The 14,165-nt window shown below is 37.9% G+C and overlaps 1 protein-coding gene across 1 annotated transcript; it reads right to left on the minus strand.

Moving 5' to 3' along the window:
• Positions 1-718: 718 nt before the first annotated feature.
• Positions 719-1,060, minus strand: LOC137635532 (uncharacterized). Its single transcript, XM_068368011.1, has one exon. The coding sequence runs from the start codon at positions 1,058-1,060 to the stop codon at positions 719-721; it is 342 nt and encodes a 113-aa protein (XP_068224112.1).
• Between the last annotated feature and the right edge of the window lie 13,105 nt (positions 1,061-14,165).

Consider the following 14,165-nt stretch of genomic DNA (forward strand, 5'->3'; position numbering starts at 1 on the left):
ACCTAGAGGATCTTTGCCTGATCGTTTTCTATTACTCCCTCAGGTTGGTGTTCGTACCATTTATTACTCCAAGTTAACTGATGTTTCTTGCACAGGTTCCAGTGGAGAGCTTTTACCACTGAATCATGCCTTTTTTGTTCTGGTTCTGTGTTAGTTCAGGGCATTCACTTGCTATGTGGTTGTTTTTTCGTGTTGTACTTCCTGCATGTGGGAGAAAGTTTATTTCCGTCTATCGTTCTTTGAACATATCTAGTTCTTAGGGCCTGGTCTTGTGCGACTGTCATCATTCCTTCAGTTTCTTTCTCGAGCTCTCCCCTCAGTAGTCATTACCATGTGTCATCGCTGGCTAGTTCTTTAGTCTGTCTCATATTTTGTCCGTGAATTGGTTTGTTGTGCTGGTCTTCTGTTCTGTTTGTCATTCTCCTTTCTGTATATTACTGGGTCTTCGTGTAATTTTATCAGTCCTTGCCATGCACTCTTGAGCCCTTCGTCTTCATTGATTTCCTGATATTGCCCCAGTGCTTTATTTTTTATGTTAACGCAGTCCTCTATACTTCGTAATTCCCTCCCTGCTTCCTTACGTGTTATGTATAGTCTGTCCGTATTTGATCTTAGGTGTAGTGCTATATGTATCGTGATATGTTTTCTAGTTTCATGGTCTATGCAGCTATGTTTTTGATGTTCATCTCATCCGGTAGATTTATCCCTTCAGTCCTTGTTATTTGCCATTTTTAATGTTGACTAAGGCACATTTTTCTATTCCAAACTCCATCCTGATGTCCCCGGATACAATCCTCATAGTCTGGATTAAGGTGTCTATTTCCTTGATGCTCTTACCATACAGCTTGATGTCGCCCATGAACATCACATGGCTAATTCTGTTGCTTCTTTTCTTGAGTTGGTACCCAGCATCCATCATCTGCAGTACTTTTGTCAAAATAATCATGGCTACTATGAAGAGTAGTGGGGACAGTGAGTCGCCCGAGAAGATCCATCTCCTGATATTAACCTCGGCTAGTCTTATTCCAGAACTTGTAAGTACTTTATTCCAGTTGCGCATTGTATTTTTTAGGAAGCCCAGAGTGTTATTATTATTATTATTATTATTATTATTATTATTATTATTATTATTGGATGAGGCTGTATATATATGTATATGTATATATATATATATATATATATATATATATATATATATATATATATATATATATATATATATATATATATGTATATATATATGTATATATGTATATATATATATATATATATATATATATATATATATATATATATATATATATATATATATATATATATAGTATATGATATTAAAGTGTTTGTCATTGAAATAGATACAAAGTAAACCAATAAAGACCTGATTGGGAATATAAAACTTCAATTGAATCCTTCATCCACACTATTTTCAAATGGTGAAAACATCATTCGTCCTAATATGTTCCACGTCGGATGTGTTTAAATCCTTAACAAATATAGACACTTTATTGCTGTAATAAAACATTTCCGGTTGAATTCATCGCATTAAGGCAACGCTACTGGTCTTTTCTTTAATTGGCGGCGTCCCTCACTGTCAGGACGTTGGAATTGTGTCTATTTATCTAAAAAAACAGTTAATCTCAATAGATTACAAAACTTTAGTGAAAGTTTCTGTAATAGCCATAATAAATAATTTTGATCAAGAATTTTCTTAGTTGCGATGCTCACCTATCTGAGACAAGTGTACATCACATAACATGGATTGGAAGTTCGCTTGGTAATGTTTTGTAATACTTAAATAATTTTAAATACAGCTGTCTTTGAAAACGTGTTTGGCCGAAACAAATACATATATGTTTTTATAATTTCGTCATAGCCATAAAAAGAGATTAAGTTTTCACTTTAAATAGATTTTTTCTTTTCATCTCATTCTCTCCAAGTCATGACAATTCTTTGAAAATACTATCTGAAATATTCCCGAACACTAATGGTGAACTATCAAGATTTTTCTTATAAACATCTAATCAACATCATGGTATTATAAGTATTTTTCCCTTTGCCTTTTTTTTTATAATCTTTTGAATTCAAAGAGGTGAATACACACATTGGATTTTACTTGAAACTTAAAAAAGAACCGATAGGTGATGAAGGATATTATTTAATTCCAATCGTATATTGACAGCAAGTTCAAGTTTTTTAGTAGCTCGATTTTCTGGAGAAATGCATATAAAGAAATAAAAAAAAATATCCACTGAATAAATAATAATATAATAAAAGTCCACTGTCTAAATGGAAAGAAGTTTCTTGCATCATCGTAAAAAATATTATCCTCTATTATTAAAGTCATTACATAAACCAATCCACTATAGTCTTAGCTGATATTTGGTCAAGTCGTTGGAAGGTAACTTATTTCACTGACAATTTCAGGCATCTGCAGAAACGGCCGGCCTGCAGTGTTTGCAGAGCGCCGTAGCAAACACCAGCCACATTTGATTCTGACTACGCATCGAAAGGGCATATTCTCTCCATTTCCCTCCCTCTGATCTTTCTCACCGTTTTAAAATATTTCTCGAGTCAGTACAACAAAAATTTTATAACAACGCTTCGGTCCATATAAATATTTTGTTTACATTTATTTTCCATAATTGCGAGCTCCCCCCCCCCCTCTCTCTCCTCTCTCTCTCTCTCTCTCTCTCTCTCTCTCTCTCTCTCTCTCTCTCTCTCTCTCTCTCTCTCTCTCTCTCTCTCAACGATTTCTTATATTTAATGATCAATAAATGTTTGATTGAACTATATTCATCTCCGAAAAAAAAAAATATCTTCCTACATCACCTGCGATAACAAAAACTAAATCAAAACGCTTCTTATATCATATATTAAACATTGAGGTTTTCCAGCAACAAATAATTATGACGAAGAAGGAGAAATAACATTTATTACATTCCCATTATGTATTTATTGAAACGTTAGACCTATACCTACACACACCTAAAATTCCAAGTACTAACTATGGGTAATTCCATTAAAGTCACCGTGATACCCCTTTCTATTATTTGCCCACTCTGGCGCTACCTGGAATTAAGAGCATCTTAATATGTACCTTTAGAACTCAAGCTACTTTGAATAGTTTATGTACCCTACGCCCTCTGATAACATATATGAATGTATCACATTTTATATACATAAATCTCTTTTTACTTTCACGTGAAAGTATGTTCTAATACACAAAAAGCCCTTGTAAAAATTACTAAGATTCCATCATCATCATCTCCTCCTATGCCTATAGACGCAATGAGCCTTGGTTGGATCTCGTCAATTGTCCATATTTTGAGCTAATAATTCCATACTTTACCACTCATCACCTCCTACTGCACGTTTTATAGTTCTTACCCATATATGCCTGGGCCTTCAATTCTTCTAACGCGTTTTGGAGCCCAGTGAAACGTTTGGTAAACTAAATATTTTGGACAGTGCGAAGCGCATATCCAAACCATCTCCATCTACCCCTCACCTTGATAGCCACATATGGCCCTCGTGTACTCTCTCTTGTAGTTTCATTTTTAATCCTTTCGTGCTATTTCATACCCAATATTCTTTTAAGGGGTTTGTTCTCGAATTTACTGAATCTGCTGGAATTTTTTTCATTGTGATACCACGAATCATGTCTAAATATATTCTTGCTCAGCAAAAAGTATTTACCATTAATGCATTTCTATTAGATATACATTCGCTAGAGAAGAATTCGATAAAAAAATACCATTGTAGTTGACATTTACATTAATTAAAATCACGAGGATTTGTGATACATAATCAGTATATATATATATATATATATATATATATATATATATATATATATATATATATATATATATATATATATATATATATATACATATATATATATATATACATATATATATATATATATATATATATATATATATATATATATATATATATATATATGTGCGTGTGTGTGTGTGTAAATATATATATATATATATATATATATATATATATATATATATATATATATATATATATATATATATATATATATATATATATGTATATATATATATATATATATATATATATATATATATATATATATATATATATATATATATATATATATATATAATATATTATTTACACCTATATTGAACTAACAAACAGCTTTATTAACATGCTAACATTTACTAAGGAAATGATGATAATGTTTATTTCATAGCTGAATTACACGTTGGAACCCCATTATTAACAATCACAAATTCGAAGGTGTATGGCGCGATGCCACAATCATGCGATGGTGAAAACCCCAGTACGACTATTTTCTTGTTCCATATCCGATTAGTCTATGTTGATTACGCTAATAAAAACAACGTGATATCATACTATAGTCATGCACCTTCTAGCATATAACTATTACTCCTTAAATTATTTGAATCGGTAATGAATACTGATATTCTCCATTCACCGAAATTCATTTGGCAGCGCTGTTCCAAACTTGCCCCACCAACCTTAATTATGCTGATGATTGTTACCTTGGTCACTTGTACAGAGACATGGCCTACCATCGATGTGTTCTGAAGAAGAGAGGAAATACTAAACATTTTTATAAGTAAACTTTGGTTGTTTCTGATATCATATTAAAAAATCCACACATATTTCTGTTAGAAATGTTCATTCCTAATAAGGATACAGTAGTTTGAAAATTTGTCAACTATCAGTTTTCTAGCAACTGCCCTCTTATACCCCGTTTTGGACAAACGTGGTCTTCAAATACTGTGATGGACTATATTTGTTTGGACAAGGTGCTTCTGATGCCATCTATTGGTGGTAGAGTATAACTTGTTACTGGGTAAGGGATGTAAAAATATTGCTATTCTATGTAGTTTTTACAAAGAATACATGTCATACTTTAAAAAAAAAATATTAATTAAATTGTACTTCCATGAAAATGTAATTGAAAACTTGATCAAATAACTGAGTAATTACTCGATTATTTCAACAATTCCAGTACATGTGGCATATCCGGGAACACCCCAACCCCCTACCTACATGACCTCCAAATGTAATTGAACTAACGATTTATTTCTGAGGAAATATTTCCGTGATATTTATTGTGAAACTGTGCAATTTCCTATGAATTAGGCTGCGGACAGGCAACAAGGTACACCAAGTTGGCCAAATAACAACAGAAATAAATAAATAAAATTACGATTACTGGTTGATAGGATAATTAGCGATTTGGTACCCTACTACTAAGGCCATCTACTGGATATAATACGAAGAGCTCTTACATCCTTGCATTCTGGAACCTTCCATGACGTCATTTCGGTTTAGAAATAGCCGAGAATAGCATACTTAATTGGTGCTGAATAAGATTTATACCTGCCATATATGTTTCTACCTGAGCATCAATATATCATCCTTTTCTAATTGGATAGAATCACTCATATAAATAGACCAAGTGACGTGTGCTTCCATCTTTTGACAAGAATTAGAAACACTCGGATTATATTGAAATTTTGGAGAATTGTGTGATCACTAAAACATACTTTCCTGGTATTTTATATTTATTTTAATAAGAGTTTCAAAAAATCATAAATCTAATGATAATATTTTTCTTCTTCAGTTTATGTTCTAAATTATGGTAATTAATGTAAAATATAGACAAAACTCATTACAAAAAATATAGAGCAGATCCCAATATTCTAAAAGTAAAGAGTTGGAACTCCAACCTTGGAATTAAACATCTTAAATTTAACCAAAATATATTCAAATCCGCAGAAAATACGTTGCTAGCTAATCATAAGCCCAATTATAAATATAAAACTACTATTAGGCGTGTCTTGTTACATGTATCTGGTAGCCTATGTAGGAGCATTTTTGGGGCTGATTGGAGGATAAAGTTTGAAAAAAACTAATGTAGGAATTAACATTATTGAGTAACACTTCACCAATTGGAGATTTACAGATGACTTAGTTGTGTTTAGTGAAACATGGAAGGAGTTACAAAAGATGATAGAAAATTTTAAAAGAAAAAGCAGATATGTAAGATTGGAAATTAATATGAGCAAAACTAAGATAATAATCTATTTAATTCACTCGTCAAAACACTTATTTGTTGTATCTGCATTTTATTGATCGTTATCTTAGTTTTAATCAAATTCATCTCAGCCCTACAGTTCTGCTTTCTCTATTCATATCTTCTATCATGGTCTGTATTTTCTCCTATGATTCATTAAATAAAACTATGTCATCGGCAAGTGTTACATTTTAAGGCATCTCAATAAATATTATTTCCTAAATTTCTCCAATCTACAGTCTCCAAAAATTCCTCTAGACATGCTATCAGTAATTTAGGAGAGATAGGGTCTCTCCTTTCTCAATCCAAATTTTCTTTCTATCATTATGTAACATTAGAGTTGATGGACTTCCTGTACAGGTATTTTCAAGTGCTCTAACTGAAAATTTTCGTTTTCCTCGGTTTTGAAGTTTTTTTCATTACTACTGATATTTTGACAAAATCAAATGCTTTCTCGTATTATATAAATGCAATACATAGTTGTTTGTCATTCGCTAAATCTTTTTTATTAAATGATTTATTAAATGGATATGTTCAATTGTTAAATACCCACTTCTAAAGCCAGCCCGTTCTCTTGGTTGATTAGAGTCTAGTTGTCCTTATATTCGGAGTAATAAGATCTTTATAAATATTTCATATATTACGGAGAATAAACTTATGAGGGGGGGGGGTAATTTTTCAGGTCTTTTGTGTGTCCATTTCCGTAAATTATTGAAATGACAGTTTTTCGAGGCTGCAGGTATATATATATATATATATATATATATATATATATATATATATATATATATATATATATATATATATATATATATATATATATATACATACATATATATATATATATATATATATATATATATATATATATATATATATATATATATATATATATATATATATATATATATGTATGTATATATATATATATATATATATATATATATATATATATATATATATATATATATATATATATACATATATATATATATGTATATGTATATATATATATATATATATATATATATATATATATATATATATATATATACATATATATGTATGTATATATATATATATATATATATATATATATATATATATATATATATATATATATATATATATGTATGTATATATATATATATATATATATATATATATATATACATATATATATATATATATATATATATATATATATATATATATATATATATATATATATATATATATATATATATATATATGTATATATATACATATGTATATACAGTATATATATATATATATATATATATATATATATATATATATATATATATATATATATATATGTATATATATATATATATATATATATATATATATATATATATATATATATATATATATATATATATATATATATATATATTTATTTATACGAGTGTGTGTGTATTTATGTATATATATATATATGCTTATATATATATATATATATATATATATATATATATATATATATATATATATATATATATATATATATATATACATAAATATTTATATATATATATATATATATATATATATATATATATATATATATATATATATATATATATATATATATATATATATTGGGCTCAAGCCATGTCGTCCTGATGGAAGTTCCTATAGGGTAGCTTCCTAGGGTATATTACAACTACGGCGATATTCCCAGAGAATTCACCTTAAGGTACCCAGAATTCTAACTCCTGGAGCGAATATCCCTAATGAAAGGGATATCGCGACATATCAGAGGACGTATTCTTGACACGCCACATGGCACTCTGCACCCCAAACAGAGATAACACATCGAGGGGTCAATTGGTAAGAAACGAAAACGGGAAAGAAAAAGGGGGAGCCGCTCCCAAGGCTCCCTCTTCTCCAGTTTCGTAAGCGTGCCTTGCGCCATCTGTATTCCTTTTTGCGTAGCTTAACAACTCGGTGTTTTTTCCTGTGTTTCTCGCAAATCTTGGATTTATTCAGCTTTTCATGGCTTCTCCAACTTCGTCGGCCTCTGATAAGTTGAGTACCATTTCTTTTATGTATAAATGTAGGCTCTTGGTAAAATTTTATGTGATTAATAGTATTAATCTTTGTTACAAGAGCCGTTGCCTACCGGAGGCGCCATGGATGCTGTCGCTCGCTAGGTATGAGTTTTAGTTAGCCAGAGCGACATTCCCGGTTGTTTTGCTTTAATAAATTTTAGCTATTTAGCGTTACATAGGATTTCCTTTCGTGGTTTAGTATTATTTTGGCGAAGTATTCGCCAACTCTGGCCTACGCTAGGCCATGTAGCCTAGTCGTTTGGTCCTAGTACTTCCTGCATGATTTTGGTTTTACTGAGTGTATTAAAATGTTATTGAAGCTTTAGGCTGTTTTTTATACATTTAAGATTATGTTGAATATTTCCAAGATAGTATACGAGTGAGTTTCAGTGATTTAGGTAATCAATTCTCTTGGTGCCTAGGCTAAGTTGCTTATGGAGCCTTAGTATATTTTCTCATACTCCCCGGTTGCTTTCTTTTCTTCGGAGAAGGTATGCAATCCCTTTTCCTCTGTTTAAGCCTTGGGCTTATCCCTAAGTGGTTTATCTGAATTAACTTTCGATAAAACTATACTGGGGTGTTACTGTACCTTCCTGTTCCAGTAAGTCTGGTTTCAGAGAGGGACAGAACAACAGAGTTTTTAGTCTGAGTCTGTGTTTGTCTGGCTTGGGGTAGAGTCTCCCTCGCTGGCCTGACACAGACATAGGAGGCTTAGCCTCCTTGGGTCACTACCGAAGGTTTCTGTACGAGATGATTCCTTCTTTTGTGATCTAGCAGACTAGTCCTTGTTGCTGTTCTCGGTGGGAGGATAAGATCCTTTCCCTGGGAGTAGCAACACCTTCCTTGCTTTGGTTCTTTGGGAGCTGGCAAGTATTGCTGGCCTCCCTCCTTGGATCTCCCTTAGGCTAAGATGAGTTTTCTTGGCTGCCGGTGATCCTTCACTAAAGCAAGGTTGGTAGGACCCTCTTTTGTCCCTTCCCCCTCTATCTCCGTAATGGCCTAGCCATTACAGTACTGTACGTCATTCTACATCTGGACCTAGGATAGGTTAGGATGTGGAATTGACTCAGTCCCTTGCCGGCCGGCAAAGTCTGCCGGCCGGCAAGGGTCTTCTGCTTTGAGTGCTGCCCGGACCTCCCTTGGTCCCTCATCCATGCCTGCCTGTAGAGCCAGACGGCATTGGTCAGGAAGCCTGAATTAGATTCTCCCCTTCCTTATATGCACTCTTTCGGATTGCCGGGCTTGGAGGTAGTTTACGCTCTTATCCCGGCATCCATTCTGTTTTCTTCATAGTCCGGCAGCCGGGCAGTCGTAGTCCTCTGGTTTTTTTGCTGCTGGCTGGCATCGGTTGTTTACCTTTGCTGGCCGGCTAATGTCAGCCTTTGTCTGTCGGTCGCAAGGAGCAGTGGCCGGCAGCCGGGTGCTACCTTGTGTAGCCGACATTGGCTGTTGCCTGCCGGCAGTTACTACCGGCCGGCACATGCATTTGAACCAGCGTTCTGCCGCCTTATAGCTGTTAAGTAGTATACTTTAAAGCTAGTTATGGTGTGTGCCGGCCGGCACATAACCTTCTATACTGTACCAGTATTCTTCAGTATAACATATACTGCAAGAAGAAAACTATAGTATAAGTTTTGGTACAGCACTGTGTGTTCTAACACTTTTGTGTTGTCTTGCACAGCCCTTTGCTGTTGCCTTACAGACAAGAAAGTGAGTTCTTTCTTGTCTATTATCCAGGATTTTAAAATCATTGCTTAGGTGTGAGCTACACCTGTTTCCTCTGGAAACTTTTCATTGGTTATTCTAGAAGAGATTAACCATTCGATTTTATTATCTGGAAGGCTGCAACAATTGGTTGTGAAGGAAACACAAGTGTGTGTCTTTCCTTTCTGAATTGTTATGCTAAACTGTGCATATCCAGTGATACGTAGTTCACTTGATACTCATGGAAATTTCTTCTCTTTACAGGAGGACCCTCCGAAGTGCGGAAGTGTTTTCTGCAACGTCCGCAGTAAGAACCTCTGCGGATTTGAGTTTTGTAGGAGGCACGCAGCATGCGCTGTCTCCAAGGGTGATCTCCAGTATTCGGACCCTCAGGTATGTACCGTGTGCACTAACCTGATTACTGAGGCCTTTGATTCCCCTAGGACGGCGGAATCAAGGGATATAGCAAGGGAGAAGCTTCGTACCTGGGTAAGGGGCTTCCAGAAGAACACCTCTGGACCTTATCTTCCAAGTGAGAAGATGAGGGCGTATCTTTTCCCTAGGGCTTCATCTGATGCAGTGATTCCCCAGCCTCAAGAGGAGATCTCCCAAGTTCAGATCCAGGTGGATGCTGAAGTCGCGGTCGCTTTGCAAGACATCCAGTTGGTTGACAGGATGTCTGATGTGGACGAGCGTCTGGAGGAAGACCTCCTGGCAGGAGGCCAGGATGAAGTTCAAGCCCCAGATATTGTAGAGGAAGAGGCCGATAAGGTGTCGGCTACTCCGGTTCAGATCCCGGAGCCTATTCCCTCAAAATCGTCCGCTCTCCCAGTAGAGCTGGGACAGGCCCTCTCCTCCATTGTTGGAATGATCCAACAAATGCAGAAGGAGAATCAGGAGAATGCGGCTGCAATGGAACTGTGGATGCAGAGCCTTGCAGCATCACATGGGCCCCAGAAAAGGCTCAATGTGATAGACCTTCCCTTGTGCTCAGATGTTAACCCATGGAGGTATGCTGAGCACATGCCGATGACGACTGGAAAGATCGTCATGTCGGATAAGTTGGGTTCAGTTCCCCTAGAGGAGGTGGAATTCTGGCCCAGCAAGGGGTCATATCCGGACTGTTATGTCCAGCTGAGGAAGGAACCAGCTTCAAAGGAGGAGACAGAGCCGAAGGAGGTCATAGTGATGGACCATGCTAAGGCTCAAGCTTTGCTTTCATCCTCGATGAAAGAGAGGGGCTTCACGAACTCAAAGGTAGCTGCATTGAGTAAGAAGCTCCCTTCCTTTGTGTCCTCTCCTGCTAGAGCCTTCCCCTTCTTACAGAAAGGGTTTGCGGCTGTACTAAAAGCAGTCGAGGCCGGCAAGCCTTGCCCCTCCCTGGAGGAGTGTAAACCCTTGTCGCTGGCCCTGCCTATGGACCACAAAGACTGGAAGGAGGTCCATCTTACCTTCTCAGTTGAGAAGTTGGAGGCTGATATTGCCGGACGTCAGTTCGGCGAGGACCTCCCTAAGCTGTCTGACTTTCTTTTGCCGAGAGAGCTCGAGACAAAAGAAAGACTGGCTGCCTCAATGTCTCTTCAGACTACTCTTGAGACGATGGCAAGTGACCCCAAGGTCCATGAAATGTTCATAGTAGTGGCCAAGACTCATCTGGCCACAGTGACAAAGGATCTTTATAGCTTCCTCGGGGCGAGGAGAGCTTGTGGGGAGTTCGTGTTCACCTCGGCTACGGTGAGGCACGAGCCAAGGAAACTAATCTCCTCCAACATTTGGGGCAAAGACCTTTTCCCTACCGAATTGGTCAAAGAAGTTGTTGATAAGGCCGCCTCGGAGAATAGAAACCTTCTCCAGAAGTGGGGCCTGGCTATCAAAAGAAAGTCTTCCCCGGATGAGGGTCCTCAACCAAAGAGGAAGACTATGAGGACTAGGCTACCGTCTCGGCCAGCCAAGCTTCTTAGACAGCAACCGCAACTGCAATTTCCATTGCCTTCAGTGCCCCAGATGGTGGCACAAACCCCGACCACATTCCAGTGGGTACCCCAGGCTGTGTCGACACAGTCCACGGCATTCACCCCAACGTTCGAAGGGCAGTCTACTTCCTTTCGAGCAAAGCCTAGAGGAGCAGCCAGAGGCTCGTCTAGGCGCCCCTCAAGGGGAAGGGGATTCAGGGGTGGTCGCGGTCAGGGAGGCAAGACCTCAGGACGGCAGTCCAAGTGAGATGATGCCGGTAGGAGGGAGACTTCAGAATTTTCGGGATCGGTGGACCTTCGATCCCTGGGCCCACAGCCTACTCAAGAACGGACTGGGCTGGAGCTGGTACAGCACTCCACCCCCGTGCCCTCGGTTTTTCCAACACTCCACCCCCGTTCTGGAGGAGTACGTCCAAGAACTGTTGGAGAAAAAAGTGATCCGAAGGGTGAAGTCCATCAAATTCCAAGGGAGGCTGTTTTGTGTTCCCAAGAAAGACTTGGAAAAGCTCAGAGTCATTCTGGACTTGTCGCCACTCAACAAGTTCATAGTGAATTGCAAGTTCAAGATGCTAACACTGCAACACAGAAGGACCTTACTGCCCAAGAGGGCATATTCCGTCTCCATAGACTTGTCAGACGCCTATTGGCACGTTCCAATCAACCGTCGACTCTCCCCCTACCTTGGGTTCAAGCTAAAACGAAGACTATACGCCTTCAGAGCCATGCCATTCGGGCTAAATATAGCCCCATGGATCTTCACGAAGCTTGCGAGCGTAGCTCTCAAACAATTACGCCTAAAGGGAATTTAGGTAGTAGCCTACCTGGACGACTGGCTGGTGTGGGCAGCATCCGAGACAGAATGCTTGCAAGCTTCCAGTCAAGTGATCCAGTTCCTAGAGTATCTAGGCTTCAAGATCAACAGAAAAAAGTCTCGACTTTCTCCATCTCAAAAGTTCCAGTGGCTGGGAATCCACTGGGACCTAATGTCACACCGTTTCTCCATCCCGGCGAAGAAAAGGAAGGAGATAGCGGGTTCTGTCAAGAGACTTCTAGATTCCGAAAGGATATCAAGACGCGAACAGGAGAGGGTACTGGGTTCTCTCCAGTTTGCTTCTGTGACAGACCCAGTGCAAAGAGCACAGCTAAAGGATGCAACCGGAGTTTGGAGAAGTTATGCATCAAACGCTCGAAGAGATCTGAGAAGACCAGTTTCGCTTCGGCTACGTACTCTTCTCAGGCCTTGGTCCCAAGCCAGACATCTAAAGAGGTCACTCTCATCGGAAAAAGTCCATGGGACTTGGTCCAAGCTATTCAAGACCTTTCACATAAACTTTCTAGAAGCTATGGCAGTGCTCCTTACCTTAAAGAATGTCTCCCTGCGTCACTCGATCCACATAAGGTTGGTGATGGACAGCGAGGTAGTTGTGAGATGCTTGAATCGACAAGGATCGAGGTCACCACCACTCAACCAGGTGATGTTGGCCATCTTCCGATTGGCGGAAAAGAAGAAGTGGTACCTGTCGGCAGTTCACCTTCAAGGAGTCCGCAATGTGACAGCAGACGCTCTATCCAGGTTCACACCGATAGAGTCGGAATGGTCCTTAGACGCAGGATCATTCTCCTTCATTCTGAATCAAGTCCCAGAACTGCAGATAGACCTCTTCGAGACGAAAGACAACAAGAAGTTGCCCCTGTACGTGTCCCCGTACGAGGACCCCTTAGCGGAAGCAGTGGACGCGATGTCCCTCAACTGGAACAGATGGTCCAGGATTTATCTGTTCCCTCCTCACAGCCTTCTGTTGAGGGTCCTCAGCAAACTGAGATCCTTCAAGGGGGTAGCGGCAATAGTGGCCCACAAGTGGCCGAACAGCGTGTGGTTCCCCCTGGCATTGGAACTACGGTTGAAGTTTGTACCGCTACCAGATCCAGTTCTGACCCAGCGAGTCCAGAAGTCGACTGTCTGCGCTTCATTACAGAAAACCCGGACCCTGCAGCTCATGATTTTCTCTCCCTAGCGGTGAGAAAGCGTTTCGGGATTTCGAAAGCCAGCATAGACTTCCTAGAGGAATATAAGTGCAAATCTACTAGAAGGCAATATGAGTCATATTGGAGAAAATGGGTGGCCTTTGTCAAGGCGAACAATCCGCAGGAGATCTCAATAGACTTCTGCTTATCTTTCTTCATCCACCTCCATGGTCAAGGGTTGGCAGCTAACACGATTTCGGCGTGTAAGTCTGCTTTGACAAGACCCATCCTATATGCCTTCCAGGTCGACCTCGGTAACGAGATCTTTAATAAAGTTCCGAAAGCCTGCGC

Source organism: Palaemon carinicauda, unplaced genomic scaffold (genome assembly GCF_036898095.1).
Source record: "Palaemon carinicauda isolate YSFRI2023 unplaced genomic scaffold, ASM3689809v2 scaffold1373, whole genome shotgun sequence".
NCBI lineage: Eukaryota > Metazoa > Arthropoda > Malacostraca > Decapoda > Palaemonidae > Palaemon > Palaemon carinicauda.